This window comes from Ambystoma mexicanum, chromosome 14 (assembly GCF_040938575.1).
Source record: "Ambystoma mexicanum isolate Mex_15411 chromosome 14, UKY_AmexF1_1, whole genome shotgun sequence".
Classification (NCBI taxonomy): Eukaryota; Metazoa; Chordata; class Amphibia; order Caudata; family Ambystomatidae; genus Ambystoma; species Ambystoma mexicanum.
Genome location: NC_090940.1, coordinates 555,615,993 through 555,633,728, shown reverse-complemented (window position 1 = coordinate 555,633,728; position 17,736 = coordinate 555,615,993). Strand labels below are relative to the sequence as shown.

General features: G+C 45.5%; 1 protein-coding gene across 42 annotated transcripts in view; it reads left to right on the top strand.

Moving 5' to 3' along the window:
* NRXN3 (neurexin 3) overlaps positions 1-17,736 on the top strand; it is a 2,596,979-nt gene that overhangs the window by 1,437,908 nt on the left and 1,141,335 nt on the right. For all 42 annotated transcript variants that reach the window (XR_011283789.1, XR_011283791.1, XR_011283790.1 and 39 more), the window contains one exon: positions 9,777-9,896. Coding sequence is in view for 38 of the 42 variants with exons in the window: in XM_069637907.1 (XP_069494008.1) it covers positions 9,777-9,896 (120 nt within the window). In the remaining 4 variants the exon portion in view is untranslated. The remainder of the gene's footprint in view (positions 1-9,776; positions 9,897-17,736) is intronic.

Below are 17,736 nucleotides of genomic sequence, written 5' to 3'. Positions count from 1 at the left end.
GTTATTGTCCGCTGGCTATGTTGTCATGGCATCTCTAACGATGGCGGTACTTGTGGTTGCTGTCTAATCAAGTTGGTCCATATGGTCGATGTCAGCTCCACCTGAGGTTCTGGCATGCGGTTTGATTGACGGGCATCTTCCCTGGCTGTGTGGGGTGTGGCCACAGTGGATCTTGACATGTGGGGCAGCCGTGAGCAGGTCAAATTCCTCCCGCGGTGGGTGCTTGGGTTGTGACGTTCTAAGCCATGGTCTGGATGAGAATCGGGCGAAGGGATCGTCCCATTTTCCCTCTTCAAGGGAACTGATGGTGAAGTGGACAGCAATATCACACCAGCCAGGGGTACCCGGTAAAGATGGGGGCATTAAGCCCTTAACAGCTGAGCTTTCATCAAGTCTATGCAACAAGTACAAGCATACTCGTCCTAAGCACTTAAGCGGTTAATGAGTGTTAAAAACATGATCACTATATGTGAGACAAAGGTCCTGGTTTGGTTATTTGTGCTTTTATTTATTTATTTATTTATATGGTGCATTTGTCAAAGTGCTTCACATAGAATTTAATACTTCAAATTTAAGTATTAAGACACAATCATTTATGTAATGAACGAAGATAGGATTTATTAAGCAAGATACGAAATAAAGAAAGTGTAGGCAAGACCTTTTGGATAGAGGTAAAGAATTGCAGTTCTTAGGTGCAATAATGAAAAATAAGGAAAGTGGTATTGAGCACAGGGAGGTTTGGGATCAGATGGAAGGTGAAGTGATTCAGAGCATAAAGAACAACCAGGAACATAGATAGCGTTTAGAGAAGATAGGTGAGGGCGATGGGCATGGATACATTTAACAATAACACACAATAAATAGAAACAAAGACATGAATCAAAGGAAAGCCAGGACACAAATTGAAGAGAAGAGATGGAAATACAGGAGGAAAAAAAAGAAAAGAGTAGGAAGTGCAGCGTTCCGCTTGAATCTCAGAAGATCAGGACCATAGAGGGGACAGTCCATTAGTACAGCAGAGTAGAAACAAAGAAGTAGAAGAAGCAGAGAAGATATAGAAAGTAGAAAGAAGAGGGCAAGCTTTAGGGACGGTGTAGAGTGGAAAGCGACATGAGTGAGATGCGTCAGAGATAGGATCTTGAAAGGAGCGAGATGAGTAAAAAGTAACTCCCAGATTGCGGGCAGACTGAAGGGAAGAATGGAGGGGCGAAATTAAAAGTGGGGGGAAATTGAAGAGGTGGTTGAAGTAGGAACAAATATACTTTCAGTTTTGGAAGAGTTTAGGGGAAGAAAATTGGAATGCATCCAGGATTGGACGACCAATAAACAAGCAGCATTAAGAAAGAGGAAAAGGGAATAAAGACTCGAGAATCGTCTGTATAGAAATGAGAGGAAAGGCCAAACGACTTGACAATACAAGCTAAAGGGGATGTATAAAGAGATAAAAGAAGGGGGCTGAGAACAGAGCCTTGGGGGGACCGCAAAATAATAATGGGAAAGTAGAAGACAGTTTACAGGCCCAGGAAATGGTGAAAGAGCGACCATGGAGAAGCCGTTGTACAGCATGGCAGTGTGGGAGGCGGTAGGGTGCGCTCGGGTGCTCTCTGCGCTCCTGGAGCACTGCGACGGCAAATGTCCATGGTGCAGATGCAACCCATGGAATATAAAGGTAGCAATGTGCTACACATCTTTCTATGCACAATTCACCATTGTTTTTGTTGAGGTGGAGTCAGGGAATCTTGACTAGCATTACGTTCAAAGGGGCACGCAAGTGATGTTCGCAGGACAAACATGCGTGCTGTATTACACATGTCGTGGAAATGACAAACCATATATGTGATATATAACCCATATTGGACATATTTGCCTTGGATGTGAAATATGTGTCAACGAGATCATTATTGACATTTGTGCAACCGGGGCTTACATGTCACGCTGAAGTCTTCTAATACTGCGGCCAATGAAAGTACGGACCTTAAAGGGGGTCCTTTACTCGCGCCTCAGTGCTTTGTTGGACAAAAGCAGCATGAGAATGTGCACCTCCATATATTACCCAGGGATAACATAAAATAAAAAGCGTATTTGTAGAGCGCACGTCCACCCCCAGAGGGGCATCTTGGTGCTATTGTCAGATAACAGATGTTTATTGTTACCCAACGTATTGGTACTCATTTTATCGACCTTGGAAGGATGAAGGGCTGAGTGGACCTGCTGGGATTCAAACCTGTGACCATGAGGTCAAACACAGGTCCCTGTAGTGGATGCATTCGTTCACTGAGCCACAGACCCAGGTAACGCGGCTTTCCCCAACGTATAGCTGTAACTGTGAGGGACTGTGGTGTGCCGCAAGCTTCGTGAAAGTGGAGCAAGCTTCAGTGTATCTCCCTTGTGCACCCTGAAAGTAGATGGTGAGCACAAAAGTGATACTCTGACTAGCTAGTTTGCTCGCACCGTGCTCAGGCATACTCAAAATCTGCCTCTTTGCCAACTCAGCAATTTCTAACTCACAAAATGCTAGCAAAGAACCATAAGCTCATTCAAAGGAGACAAGCCACGAGGAAGAAATCAAGAAATCGCAACAGGTGAAATCTACCAGGGGGAACAATAAGGACATGAACAATAAATAAATAAATAAAAAATAAATGCGTAATCTAGAAAACCTAAGCAATGTCCTCACCTGCTAACTGGGCTTCCACTGTAGACACCCTGACACTCCCCACATGTGTGCACAAATCCCAGAGGACGGTGTTAGTGTCTTACAGCTCATTACGTAGATCCTTTCCTTTGAAACCTACAGACATAACGCTAAGCCTACAAATCTGTTTCATGAAATGCCATCAAAACCACTTAAGAATGGGAGACAGATTCTGTTAACTGAAGACCACCACTTAAAAATAATCTGTGTGCTGTTGTGACCGCGCTCCCCGTTCCTTTTCCTATGCAGAGATAAAGGTTCAATACCGTGTTAGTCCAGTTTTAACAATGCACGGAATGCAGGCTTTGATAGCTTTTATTGGACAGACTGCAAAGGCCATGCAGACATGGACCAAAACATTAGCTTTCGAAGTGCCACAGACTTCTTCGGCAGATGGTGCAGTGTGAAATGATTCTGCACTGCGACCTTTGCTGTGCAGATATCACCTGAGGCAGAGATCGCGCTGGCTGGAGCTACGAACAGCCACCACAGCAGTGCTTCGGCAGGAACTCTGGAAATAAATTATGCTGTGCAAACTTTATTAATGAAAAGAGCTATGGAGCAGTGGCAGGGCAATTGGTAGATGCATACTAATCCAGTATCCTGAGGTTTTAGAGAAAACATTAATTTAGGTTATGTTAAAGGTTCTTATACCGTGCACTGTTGCCAGCTGTGTGGTCTCTTTGCGCTCTGGCAGATCTGTAATGCAAGGAAGGTAGCGGGGGTAGTTAGTAGGATTGAGTGGGAAAAAGAGCAAGTGAGATGTGATGTGCGTTTGGCAGATTCAGTTGGGATACACCGGTCACTGTGATATTTGGTTGGTGGCCACCATGTGGCGTTGGGCGAGGCTATGTGTGGTGCATTTCATTGTTGTGGTGTTGTGACGTATGCATGGATTGGTGGTGCTGTAGAGTCATGGTTGCGTTTACTTCAGAGTTTGAGAGGTGAATGCAGAAGCGTGAGTTTTTAGTGCGGCTTGTTAGTGGCATTGCCTGTTGTGAATAAATGTGATCCATGTCCCTTCCCCTGTCAATCAGTCAAGAGTGTAGCAATTCCCGCCCCCATGTGTTTCTCCGGGGGTAGTGTGTTCCCTGTGCCCCGTGGTCAGCCCATGGACTGCCTGGTTTCTGTGTCCAGCCCTATTCCTTTGTGTGACGAGTTCAACACCTTTGGGTGGTCCGATTTAGTGGGACACATCTCCCTCCACTGTTTCCACCTTTGTCCGTCTATCAGGATGGGTACACGACAGGTCTCAAAACCACACTTCCCAGTCAGACTCCACTCTTCTCCCCTGTCTTCTACTCCGGTGCGGCCTACTCCCTACTCCTTTTCTGTTGTCTGTTTGTTTCATGATGCGTGGATGTTCTTTGATCATTTTCATCCTGTTCGGAGCTGAAGTGGGAAAAACCTAGTTTTGAAAAACTGCTGTAATGGTGGAATATCTAGATTTGAAACATGGCAGAAGTTTTGGGAACCTTTTAGACTTGGAACACAGCAATAGTGGGAGAAAACACCTAGAATTGGAGCAGTTGGGAAAAACTCCTAGAAAAGGAACACCACAGTAGTGGGGAAACACCTAGCTGTGAAACACAGCAGTAGTGGGGAAACACCTAGCTGTGAAACACAGCAGTAGTGGGGAAACACCTAGCTGGGAAACACAGCAGTAGTGGGGAAACACCTAGCTCAGAAACACAGCAGTAGTGGTGAAACAGCTAGCTGTGAAACACAGCAGTATAGGGGAGACACCTAGATGTGAAACACATCAGTAGTGGGGAAGCACCTAGATGTGAAACACAGCAGTAGTGGGGAAACACCTATAATTTGAACACAGCAGTACCAGGGGAAAAACACCCAGACTTGAAACACAGCACAAGAAGGCAAAATATTTCACTACACCAGTTCAACAGTGCAACGCTTTTTAGTAGTGTCACATGGTATACCAGCCAGAGAATCTCAGTAGGTACACTGACATCACAACATGGTCCTGGCACTTGTAAGAGTGTGGAAGGGGGAGACTGACACACGAGTGGCAAGGTTGTTGGCATACACTTTGGTTTCATCAAAATAAAGAGGAAACCTCTCCCTCCGTAACTCTGAGAGGGGATTCCCTGCCTCAACTAAGGAACTACGGATTCTGTCAGGATGTCCAAGTAAATGCAGAGTCCATCGTGGTGTGAAATAAATGCCTACTTCTGTCCCTCACACTTGTAAATAATACTAAAGAGGTAGTGGATCGTCTTGGCCCAGAAGAATGACCCCCTTCTTCTGGACAATGAGCCACAGTTCCAGTCGTAGGTGGGAACTTCACCAGAGAGAATGACTCCCTTCCCAAGTCTCAGTCCCTTTCCCTTTTCCAGCCTGTGAAGTACAGACCCACGCTGTTCCCCAAAAATGAGAAAACATGGAGTGAATGAATTCTTGTCCACAGTCTGGCATGGCCATTGGGAGTCGTGGGAACGGAAGACTCCGTGTGTCGCTCAGTGCAATATGGACGCCTCTCGGTGAAATCACGAAGGAAAATGGTGAGTACTTTGGTCTTGCACATTCCAGCCCTTAGGTCCTGCAGAATGTTACTGCCCTCTAGTTGAAGGTGAGTCATGTTTGGGAGTGTCTGTCCAATTCACATGGAGAAGGGTGAGTACTGGGCACCCCATCTTCCCCTAGGGAAGTGCATATAAAGGGGGGCCATGTGATGCCTAAGTGGAAAGAGGACAACTTGTTATCAACCTGTCCAGGAGCAAGCCCAGAAACTATTGTGACAAGCTAAAAATGTGTATGATGTGGGGGGTGGGGCGGTTGCGTACCAATATGTAAGCAATATTTCCAAAAAGAATCCGATTTGAAAAGTGACACATAAAAAAAGATCAAAGCATTCGCAATGTTCTCTAAATGACTGAACATTAGCACCCCGAAATCAAAGGAAACCCCACTTAATCCTACAGACCTGCTGCTGATGCTTATTTTAGGGGTTGTTCTATAGAGCAATCTTAAAAACCTGTCCTGTTCACTGATTGGTCTTGGAGCAGGATGTGTTACCGTCAACTTGTGCCCTCAAGCTGGAATTATAGGTGCATAGGTTATTCGATGGCTGCAAGAGAACCAGAACCAGGGGCCAAACATTACCGGGACTGCTTCTGGGTGCCTTAGAGCGGATAACAGGCCTTCATTGTGAAGTCACACTCAAGAAAGTTCCTAACTCAAATGCGATTCTCCTCCCTTTGTACTGTGGATCCATTCAGAAGAGTTGCGACCGCAACGTGCAATGCAAAAACTCTTGCGCTGACTCTTGTAAGGTGGCTGTGTTTTCTCCTGGAAGGTATACGAGATGACGTTCTGCCATGTTCCTGGACTTAATCAAACTTTTCATAAGGAATAATACTATGGTCGGTTCCATGTGGTAATGTTGCCTGGAAAAAGTCACCAGGTAGGAGACTTGTTTCCTGACCTCTAAAACACCCTCCCCAAATATTCTAGTAGGGGTAACATTTTATATTATAAACTCCAATCCTAGAATATTTGGGGAAAGTGTTTGTTTTTACTGAGGGTGCATTTTTGGGGGAAATGCCCCCCCGCCCCTTTGCAGCCTTTTCCCTGGGGATTTTATCAGTGTACACCCTCACGTTCAAGCAATCTGTGTCAGTCGAACAGCACTCGAAGCATGGACTTGATCACTTAACTCAAAATGAGTTAACTTGTGCAACTTGTCCAGCTGCCCCAGAGGTGGACACAGGACGGCACGCGGTCTGTACTACCAGTGGAGATGTGAGCACCGATTGGCTACCTTGCTCTTTGACGTCCACATTAAAGACCAGACAATACTGGCCTCTGTCAAAGCATCATCCTGAAACACGCAAGAGTTGCCTCTAGGGATTAAATTACATTAATGACTCAACCCACGTAATCGTCCATATTAGTACCTCACAAAGGGACTACATTCCAGGAAATAGTACAGCAAAGAGCTGAGTCCACCTGCAAGAAAAGACTCAATAGGTGAATGCGGGTCCCACTTAACATTTGAATCTCTTTAGTAAATTGGCCATTTTGTAAATAGTTTTCCCCCCATTATTTCATCTACTGTAGGACAAACAAAGAAGAAAGACTCTGTTCTCTGATGTATATGCTTTGAGTTGGAGTTTGTTCACTGATGTATCAGGGCTTAAAGTGGAAAAAGTAGGGCACACACCTGCTTCTCAGCCCCACTGAATACACGAAAGAATGGGAGTACAATGATGACTATGTCCTTTAAGTAATGTGGAAGCCATGCAAGAAAGCACCGATAATATCCCATAAAAATGGACTGGATTCTATTGGGTACAAGTCCTGAAACGATCACATTGAAACAAGCCTGTATTTTCCTTATAACAAGTTAGCAGCAGTGCAAGCAAGGGGTGACACGACCCCATTCAATGTACGTGCAGTACTCCAGTGAGGTACTGATACTATCTAATTGAACATGGGATGTAGTCCAGCCAGGAAGTGCTGGTACCGACCTGTGAAAGGCAGTGCAGGGTTGTCCAACTCCAAGCCATGAGGGCCGGAAACCTGACAGGTTTTCAGGATATCCCTCATTAATATTCATGAGCAGGAATTTGCATACATTTAGAATCATTGTATGCACATTTATCTCATGGATATTAATGAGGGTTATACTGAAATTCTGACATGGATGCAGCCCGCGAGGCCTGGATTTGGACAGCCCTGGTATACCGCAATCACATTGAAAGCTTAAGTCCTAAGTGTAATGAGTGCTAGTACCTGAACAGTATTGCTATTCTGTAAAGAGGTGTGTTCACTGTTCCACTAACTTAACGTGTGCATACTTCTCTGTAGAATAGCAGTTACTCTGCTCCGTGGAGCTGAGGAGTGCTGGTACTGCCCCATTGGCAGTATTAGGTGTTGGTTCGAAGTATTAGTACCTGACGTCACGGGATGCAGTTGTGCAGCACCACTGTTAGACCATTACCGGGATCGCAGAAAGGCTGGCAGTGGGTAGTACTGCAGGTCTGCTGGCTTGTGATTATGCAGTCCATTTAAGAAGGAAATGTCCCATCGAACTACGCATCACTCAATTTGCCTGATTGGAATATTGATCACCATAATGCACAATATTAGTCACTTTCATGGTCCACGTATGTTGAGTGTTTGGGACTCAGGACAACAAGGTGCCTGGATGCCCTGTCGGCCTGACATGGAGCTGCCAACAGGTCACTGCAGTGTCGGCCAGTGGTGCCTATACATGTGCTGGTTGTTGAACACTTATAGACTGTTTCACGTATACTCACCTGGTTGAGCGTTGGGCCTACTTCTTAAAGGTCTTCTAGTTGCAGAGAGATAACTCTTACCCAGAAGGTGTGGCATGGTATGACAGACCTATTATGCATTCAAATGATTTCAACATTTGAGTGGTGATGTCATGGCTGGGGCACTCTCATTCTCCATAATTGTAGTTCTGCTTAAACTGAAGCCAATACCTCTCAGTGCACTTCTTTGAACAAAACTCCGTCTATCCCTCTGATTGGACCTACATTTTAGCATATGAATTATGTTATCTTGCACTATGTCTGATCCAGATAAAGAATACAGCTGATGTTCTTATTAAATGGACCCAGCTCCTCTTAAACCTGACATGTGGATAGCATGACATGATCAAATAACGCCCAAAGGCCTCAATGATGCGACCTTCAAAATGTAGGGTTTGCCTGCAGAGCTGAACATCCCGAAGTTCCACCTGCAGCCACACCCCCATTCCAGAAGACCTGCATTGCATTAGTAAAATGACATCTTTCAAATCAAAGGAATTAATGAAGGAACAAACAGGGATTGCAATGTTAGAAATACATTTTAAATCAGCTGTTGAAAGTGACTATTCAGGAGATGAGTGTGCATACCTTTGGAATCGTATTTGATTGCATCACATGCAAGAGTAATCTGGCTACTCAGACTGGTTGAAGGGCCTCTGAATCTGGACGGGTACATTACTAGTAACGTAGCACTGCTGCTTTCTTTAGACTAGTTGAGGAATGTTTCTGGGTGCTCTCAATCAAAATGCGGGCAACAAGCTGTCCACAGGCAAAATTCTCAAGAGCCGAGGTCCTTCGCAAGATCTCGCTGCAAGCAATAGACCTGCTAGGGGGAAAGTGGCTTCCCCTTTTATTCCTCTGCATTGCACAAGCCCTTTTGTTTTTCTCTGTACAGATACCTTCTCTGGAAACATCTGAAGGGAGGCCAAAAGGGCTCTTTAAGCAAAACTGCTGCTCAGCATTGAGGTGATGTTTACTGCACACTAGGCAATTGGGAAGGCACTCCGAGTCCGCGTTTACTAGGAAAACAAATACACGTTGTCTTACTAGGGTAAAAAGTGGCCATAGTGTGAAATGGGTTTCTTGGTGGCCTAGAAGCACTTTAACTTGTTCTGAAACGCTTTGGAAAGTTAAGAGATGTTCCACGCGCATGGACCCTGTCTATCAGCGCATTCCAGCACGCTCGGAACACTATTTGGTGTAAATCAGTGCTCCACTTTGGTCAGTGTATCGTCCATAAAAGAGGACAGTTTATTGTTATGGTCATTGTACACACAAGACATGCATTTTACTCCAGCTTGAGGGCAGATGTGGTCCATCCTATCAGGAATTCAATTGAAATTCCACCAGGCTATTCTAGTGACGCCGAAGGGCTTGTACGCTTCGGGCAGATTGAGTCGCCTATCAGGCTGCGCGACCGAATCTGCTCCACCACTTCTGGCCTTCCACAGCACCGAACTGTACATTACTCGACTTTCCTATAGGACGTCCACCTCTCTTTGAAAGGAGGGGGCCTATTCTTTTAGTGTCCTTGTCCCACCCCTGGATCTTGACTCTTTGATGAATCTGCCAGCCTTTTCTATACTCCAATCAGACTCTGCTTGAAGGGTAGTCCGTCTGCCTTTTCCACCAATGTTCTGGTCCAACACAAGTTCCAGAATCCCCCGCGCCCGACCCTTTCTTAGCAGCAGCAAGGCACTCAATGCTGGCTTCATTGGAAAGTAGTGAATGATTGATTCACCTGGGACCTCTACTAACTCTTGAATCCACGTTGTCCCCAGGCAAGGGACCCGAGATACTCTACGCCGGGCAGAAGCTGAGCGACAATGAGTGGCACACCGTCCGGGTGGTGCGGCGGGGCAAGAGCCTCAAGCTGACCGTGGATGATGATGTGGCAGAAGGTGAGTTTCTCCTCACCCCTAATTGTATCCAGTTTCGTTGACGCGACCTCATTGTTGTTGTTCAATCTCCTTCTCTTCCTGTTGATCTTGGCTTCTCTCCTACTCTCCCTCTTGCCCCATCCTTCCCTCCTTCACCCACTTCTTCTGCTCTGTTTCACTTTCACCCCTGTGTTTCTTCATGTTTATGGAAATTGCAGGTGATGACACATTTGTTGTTGTTCTGTACGAGAGACACGTCATCTCTGCTTTAGGAATGTACGCGACACATTTCCCTTTTGGGCTACTGACCCCATTTTGGTATCTTGCGCGCAGGCTGTGTGTTAGTGATTGGCCGATGTTGCTAGCTCGAATGGTCATTAGTATAGCCTATTCGAGGGATTTCCATCTGCATCCTTATTGGAGCGAGGAACTGAGGAGCTGTAACTGGTGCTACTGGTTTGGCTAGCATGTTCCGTCATCCTTTGTGAAGAGCGATGGGGCGTCATCCCCAAAGGGCTGCAGCGTTGAACGTGACATAGGCCCTCTTTGCGAGTTGTTCGGTCTGGAAATAAGGTGCCTTGTAACAACGCCAAGTCTGTCGATAGGGGCTCCGATCTCTGGAAGGCGACCACCCGGCAGAAACATGCCTGAATCACCGGCACCATCACTAACAGTGCTGGTGATCCGGAAAGCCCCCATCCCATGCAGTCCTATGGAACTCCATGCAAATGGGATGAACCGGCGTATCCGCTGATTGTAATATCCCGGTAACACCGGGATATCGGGCGGTGGAGATGGTACGGTAGTTCCCAGGATACCGGAGAACTCGTAATGAGCCCCATGGTCTGCATAAATACTGTCCCAAAGGAGAATGACTAGAATTTGTGGGGATCGGACGCAAGGTAGAGGTGTATTTTGTGGTGCTGATTTGGCCGGTGATGTTGTTTTTGGTGCCCTGTTTCTTTTCAGCAAAGTGTTAGTGCTGTTTTCTGCATTGTCTCTGGGTGCAGGGGGACTGGAGGACTTCACGTAAGTTGCCATTGGGTGACCTGGTGTGGTTTGGAGGCATTCTTAAGGAATGCCTTGATGTCAAGGTGCATGTACCCATTAGCTTTGATCAACAGTTTAAGGGCGTCCAGGCCCTGCGGTGCCTTGCTGAGACTGAAGTGGGGCTCCATTTGACAGCACGTTCCTTTCAGGGTTGCAGGCTGGAGTGAACTATCTTGTGTGGCAGTTGCGTTCCATGCGAGTTTGGCGGGGATCCACTGTGTGAACTGCTGGTTTGGGGGTCTTTTGACAACTGTTGTGAGGCAAGTGTGTTTGTGTTTGGTCTGTGTGAGGGTAGTCAGAGCCAGTTTATCCTCAGGGCTGTTGAGATATTTAAAAAAAGACTCATCATTGGCGGGCCGTTCTGCACATGTCTTTCCCATTTCAACACTCAGGCTGCGTCTCATTTCTGTGGGTCTCACACCTACACCATTCCCTGTCCAGAGGGCTGCATTTTTGCTGAACAGCACCATTGGCAAACATACATGTGTGCGCCACCTCTGCGAGTCCCACCCATAACTGTCCCGGTTAACAGTGTGACACTCAATGTTTTCCCATGCATGGGAAGAGTCATCACACCTAAGTTTCTCAAGTTGACTTGCAGTGTTGCATATTATGTTGTTGAAAAGGACAAAGCCACTCCCCTTCTCCCCAACGTTCTTAGCTTTTACAGAGGTCCCCCTCAACTGGGGGGGGTCTCCCTTGATGCAATAGAGCAGTGGTCTTCAAACTGTGGGACTGGTCCCCCTAGGGGGCTTGAAGGATGTCATTGGGTGGCATGAGGCTGTTTCAGAAGGGGGTACAGTGAAAATATGCATCTGGGGGGCTCAGCGAGAACATTTTTACTCAAGGGGGGGCTCATCCTAAAAAAGTTTGAATACCACTGCACTAGAGCTTTCTTGCAGCAGTCGATTGTTTATCTTGGTCTTTGCCTTTTCAACTTTTGTGCACATTTTCTCTTTACTTTACTTGTCCCCCAAGGTGCTTCGTCTACACAACAGGGATCCCTTCTCCTGCAGTTGCTTTCCATCTCCTAAACTGTTTCTATATTTCATTTATCTCTTCTCTTTTACAGTCATTCTCCCTCCTTTCTGATTCCACCCTTGTTTCGCCATGTTCTCTTGCTTGTCATCTAACCTTGCCAATCGATTTCTTCCTGCCCTCTGATTGCCCTCTTCCCAGGGGCTTTAAGTGGGCCAGGGCCAGCCGGGTCTGAGCCCTTGCAGTCTCCAGAAAGCTCTCCAATCCCACTTAAAGCACTGCCTCTTCCCCTGCGAGAAGTACAACTGTGATCCTTCAGATGTGGTTTACATGTATGTGCTGTATGTGCATGGAACCAGGCGCAATCCCCGGCACTCCTCAATTGTGTGCTCTCTGATCACACTGCTGCCCTTGGGCAATGAGTGCCAAGCCAGTGAATAAGAAAAGTGACCTGCATTTTGATCGTGCCCGCTTACATGCTGGCGCCCTCTGCCCCCCGGCTATCAGTCATGATAAATGTCCCTTCACTTTTCTCTGCCACACAAGGCTGTGCACACGATTTTAGGAAGCTAGGTGGTTGGAAAACGTTCAGTTTGAGACACCAAAGTTTTGTAATGCTACTAACGTTTTTAAATAAAACCTCAAACAATGAAAACACAATGTATTATTTGCGTTTCTGTACCTCAAGGTTTGCGAATTTAGGTGCACACGTGCATTTTATTGGTTCATTTCATGTGTTAATGTTATGCTTAAGGTGCCTTTGCTGCGGCTGTACCCTGCATCCCCTGCACCGTCCTCACACCTATTTTCTACATCATGCACTCAACAGTGCATTTTTACTGGGACGCTACTTGTCCTTCCCCTAGACGGTGGCCTTTTGCATTTTTTCTAAACGCTTTTCTTTTGCTATTAAGATGAGTTGGAACCCTTCGGTTTCTCCCTGCATCCACCTTTCCAAAAACTCCTAAATGTTCCGTTCGTCTGATTGATTGATTTTTTCAACCTTTTTTCAAACATATTTTTATTTTTCTAGACCGTATATTTTATAACTTTCCTTTTAAAACGTTACTGTTTCAACCTTTTTATTTGTGAATTTAACATCAAATACCGTTTTTGTGTTCAATCGTCTGACGATCCTAACGACAAAGCAAACTAAATCCTCCGCTGTGCTTTTGCCTCTGAACCATGTTTGAAATAGATTACTGCTCACCCACCGTAAATCGTTATAAATAAACAATTCACCGGTGAGTTAAAACTGCCCGAAAATGTAAGTCCTTGCATTTCGCTATCTGCTCACTTCGCATATAGCTGAGAAATGTACAGGCAGGATTTTGCAATTTGACCACAAGGTGGCAATCTTTGACAATGCTTCTGCCAAATACCAAAAAGGAAAATACCGTAGGTCTCAAAGTAATTCTTCGACCAGTTTCAGTTTCCAAAATAATTATTTTAAAAAAATGGTTTTATGGCTGTATGTTTTAAAAAAAACAAAAACAAAAAAAAATGGCCCATACATTCCAAGTGGTATTGGAGATTGTTCCTTAAAAGTGTCGAGTTTACAGAAATAATGAATAATACAAAAAATTGAAAAATGTAGCACAAACTAATGAGCTGCCTTGTACAGCCATGGCTCAGAACCAATTACACTGCCCGGGAAAAGTTTTCAATACAAGTGATAACTCTTAGATAAGCTAAACTTGGGATTACATTTTAATTTCTTATGTAATGCAAAAGACACGACATAAACAGTATTTGTGAACAAACAAAACATAACATTTAAAATACGCTTATGTGCAACAATGTGTCTAGGAACTGGTAAAAAACCATTTAAAAATAAGTGCCGAGGATCCACTTACTGGACAGGTAAGTGCTCACTGGCAGCTGAGCCTCTGTAAATCCACCTAATTCCGTTATATAGAGGGTGTATGTATGAATATACCAACATGTTGCTGTCCATTTTGTCAAAATCATAATTTTTCTTCAGGACGTTCATGTTACATGATTACGGTTTCTTTTTTCTGTCCAGCAATACCTATCGCTTTAGTGGCATGACCTAAACCACTGTAATCTCTTCCGGGTCTCAAATGTGCAACGTTCATGTGACTCACGCACTGATTATCTGCTTAGCAGAGTCTTTATGAAGTTATCCGTCTTCCCAAACTAAGGATGAAAAGCCCTTCTCTGCGTATACGGTGCCATAGATAGTGGAGCGACAGTGAGTGGCAAGGCATCTGCGTTCAGATACATGAGCAAATATTTGGACAGAAACGTGTATATATCACTTAACCAAGTATATTATGGGCCTGATTTATAGAAAATGTGCAAAATATTGTGCGCTGTGAAGGAATCCTGAAGTAGACACAGACAACTGAACTGAAGTTTGGGCTACAAACTTTTATAAAACAAACAAAAGGTTGGAAAAAGGCCTAGCTTGCCCTAGGCTAAAATGGGATGTCATTACCTAAATGACATCTAAGGATAGTCTACGTCAGGAAGTCCAAAGTCAAGGTTTGCCCTCACATCTGTTTGTATACAGTGTGTAGGGATTTCAATGTCAAAATGATAAGTGTTCAAATAACTTGTCAGAGCTTCTTCCAGCTCTTGGTTTGCAAAGGAGATCACTCCCCCCTGGTTTGCGATAGTTCACAATGCAAAGGGGATCCCTTCCCCAAGGTTTGAGATCGTTCACAATGCAAAGGGGTTCCCTTCCCCAAGCTTTCAAGTCTTTAAACTTCTTCACAAAACAAGTCTTTGTGATTCGCCCCAGCTCTTCTGGTTTGGTTTCCTTTCATTGATTTCACAAATTACAGTTCAGACCAAATGTCCTTTATATTCAATCACACGTCTGTTTGCAGGTATTTCAACAGGCTTTTCCATCAGTAGGTGTTCTTGGTCTAGGCACAAATATCAGACCACAGTCCACCCATTGCAGGTCACGCAACGACACACCTTACTTGCCTCTTCTTCCTTGTATGGATGTTGCCGCTGTTTCAACTCTACAGTGGTGCTTCTCTTGTTCTCATTTCACACCCTTATGCTTTACCATTGCTTTTTTTGCCACTATTCACTTGTTGCAATTTCACATGTTCTTATGACTCTTGATAATGCTTGTTCTCTCAAGTTACACAGTCCCTTTATAACGTTAGATTTCACAAAACTGCTTTCATTGAGATCAGTGTTCAAACGTGCTTGCTTTCATTGAGATCAGTGTTCAAACGTGCTTGCTTTCATTCAGATCACACAGTTCTGACATGGTTACCTGCGGTCCCAGTGTCCCCCTGCGTATGTTGACAAACTATAGATAGGTGTACAGCCACCACAAACTCTCTCTCTGTCTCTGTTTCTCTCTCTCTCTCTCTCTCTCTCTCTCTCTCTCGTGTGGCACCTCACTCTGTCTCCACAGTGTCTCTCCGTGGCTTCACTCCTACCACCGATACATCTCTCACAGCTCTGGCCGCACTCCAAAGCTTTGCCTGGTCAGCCGGCTCCCTCTCCATAGTCCGCCGTAGGCCTCTAGCTTGCTTCAGCCTTGCTTCCCGCTGCATGCGCTCTGCATCTAACTGGGGTTCTCGAGCACTCGTCTACAACGCCGCCTTCTAGGAGAGCTCGGTGCTCCCCTAGCAGTCTGCAGATCTGCTTCTACAGCAGACACCATTTTCCCAGTTCTTGCTGCTTTTAAACCTCCCCTCATGTTGATTGGTCCAAAAAGGACTAGACCGCTAACTGCTGGATTGGGAGTTTTGCATTGATCTTGCTTGCCTCCTGCTTGCACCAGTAAATAACCGGGTGTGTACGTGTGTGAATCAATTGAAAGTGGCTTTGTCTCTTCCTCATGCCAGTACCTAACTGGTGTCCATTGTGGTATGATTTATGGGAAAAATAGGGAAGGGACTGACAATAGCCTATAAAGGCCTGAGGGATGGCGGACTCATTATGAAAGAGAATTGGGGGATACCGTGTTGCACCCACGGGTGCTTCACTTTGTCTCCCCAAGTCTCCTCCACCCAGGTAGTCTTTCTAGCATATCTACCCCTAGGGTCAGTATCTGGTTAGCGTGCCTTTCCCTAGCCACCTCCGAGGAGGATATCTTGAGGAAAGAAGTGAGGATGCCCTCAGATTCCTCACAGCGCATAAAATAACTTTTCGCGTACTTGTGCGTAAAAGTTGTATTGCGCACTCTATGTATTCATGGAATTATAACCTCAAAGTAACCCGAGGCATAAGTTGTGCCCGGAATGACCCTGAAATGCCCCCCGCAAACCAAAACAAGGGACATATACCGACCTTTGCACCTACATAATCCCCACCATGGAGCACCACATTAATACTGCGAGTTGTCACCCCGCAAACAAGGGAGCACCCTGACGAGACTGCGTACAAACCCCTGTAACCCAAAACTGCACTCTGAGGATCTGCTTTCCATTTCACATACCTCATGGAAGTGCCCGGAAAATCTGCTTACGAACCACCATAATTCACGGATGCACCCCGCTAATCTGCATACTATCACCCCAAACTCCAAGCAGCACCTCAAATACGTGCCATCACCCCTTAATTGTCATGTAAACCGTACCTTTGCATGTTGGATCCTATGCGCACAGTGCTCCACGCCTTACTATCATGTGGCGGTGAGCCTGAGGTTTGCGTGTAACTGTTCCTGATGTGAAGTTGTGCTTTGGATTTTATTAATTCGGTTAGGTTTGCGCTTGATTGGGTGTGCGATTACACTGTGGGGCCCGTCCCTCAACACGCCACATTATTCCTTGTTCTTCCTCATTCTGCAGGGAGAATGGGGAATTCGCATGTTTCACCCCTTATTAATTTCTTTGCATTGGCCCATCCCACACTTTGCGTGGAGTGTCGCGCACAGCGCTCGACTGCACCCAAAGTCATGACGGACCCATGCGAAGTTCTGGAAATAAACACAAAGTTCGATACATGGATCACTGAAAGGAGTTTTGCGTGCTGAAAAGTGCACAAAGCCACTTTTCCGTGCACAAAACATTCTATAAATCAGGCCATATGTGTGAAAAGGTGCATCCCAGCATGGTGGGCCAGTGTGCAGCCAGTTTTGATGCACACTCTCCATTCATTTTTATCTGCCGAGCGGGACGTTTCGTCATCGCCGGTTTGGCGCAGACTGTTTTGCCGTGCTCAGATGGGCGCAGGTCCCGTTTTGATGCGCACTGTTAGCCACAGCCTTTAGGGCGCTGGGACCTTTGGCCGCCAGGATGTTTTGGCGCACCTGCAACAGGAATGAGTTACAGGTGCAGGTTCTTACAACAAAAAAAGTGAAAACTCTGAATGCCGTTTGAAGGCACTGAATGCGTCCACTGCTTTGCTTGTCCATGTGATTGTGGGGTATTTCCAACTTGCTGCCTTCACACATTTACTGAAATAATGGCAGTTGCATGAGCAAAACTTTACTTTTTCAACCCAGTGGGTCTCGGGGGGGGGGGGGGGGTTACTTCCTCAAAAGCAGCAGATTTGCACGTTTCAAGTGCTTGAATGTCAAAACACTGAGTAATTTTAACAGCATTTAGAAGTGGAAGGGTTGCAGCACGTGGTGTTGTATTAAAATTGTTATATTAAAATGTGATCTCGCTGTATAAAACAAGGACAAAGGGTAACCCATGTGGAAGCCACGTTGGCATACACCAGTTATTGACCGAGTATTTGGTTGAACAGTTTGAAATCGGTAATTAGCGGATGTAATGTAATCTCTGTGAATATGGTAAATTAACTGACATGTCTGACATCATTCTAGTAAAATATAGGCTTAGACGTCTGTGCTAGGAGAGTTGAAAAGTATATAACACACACACACACTATA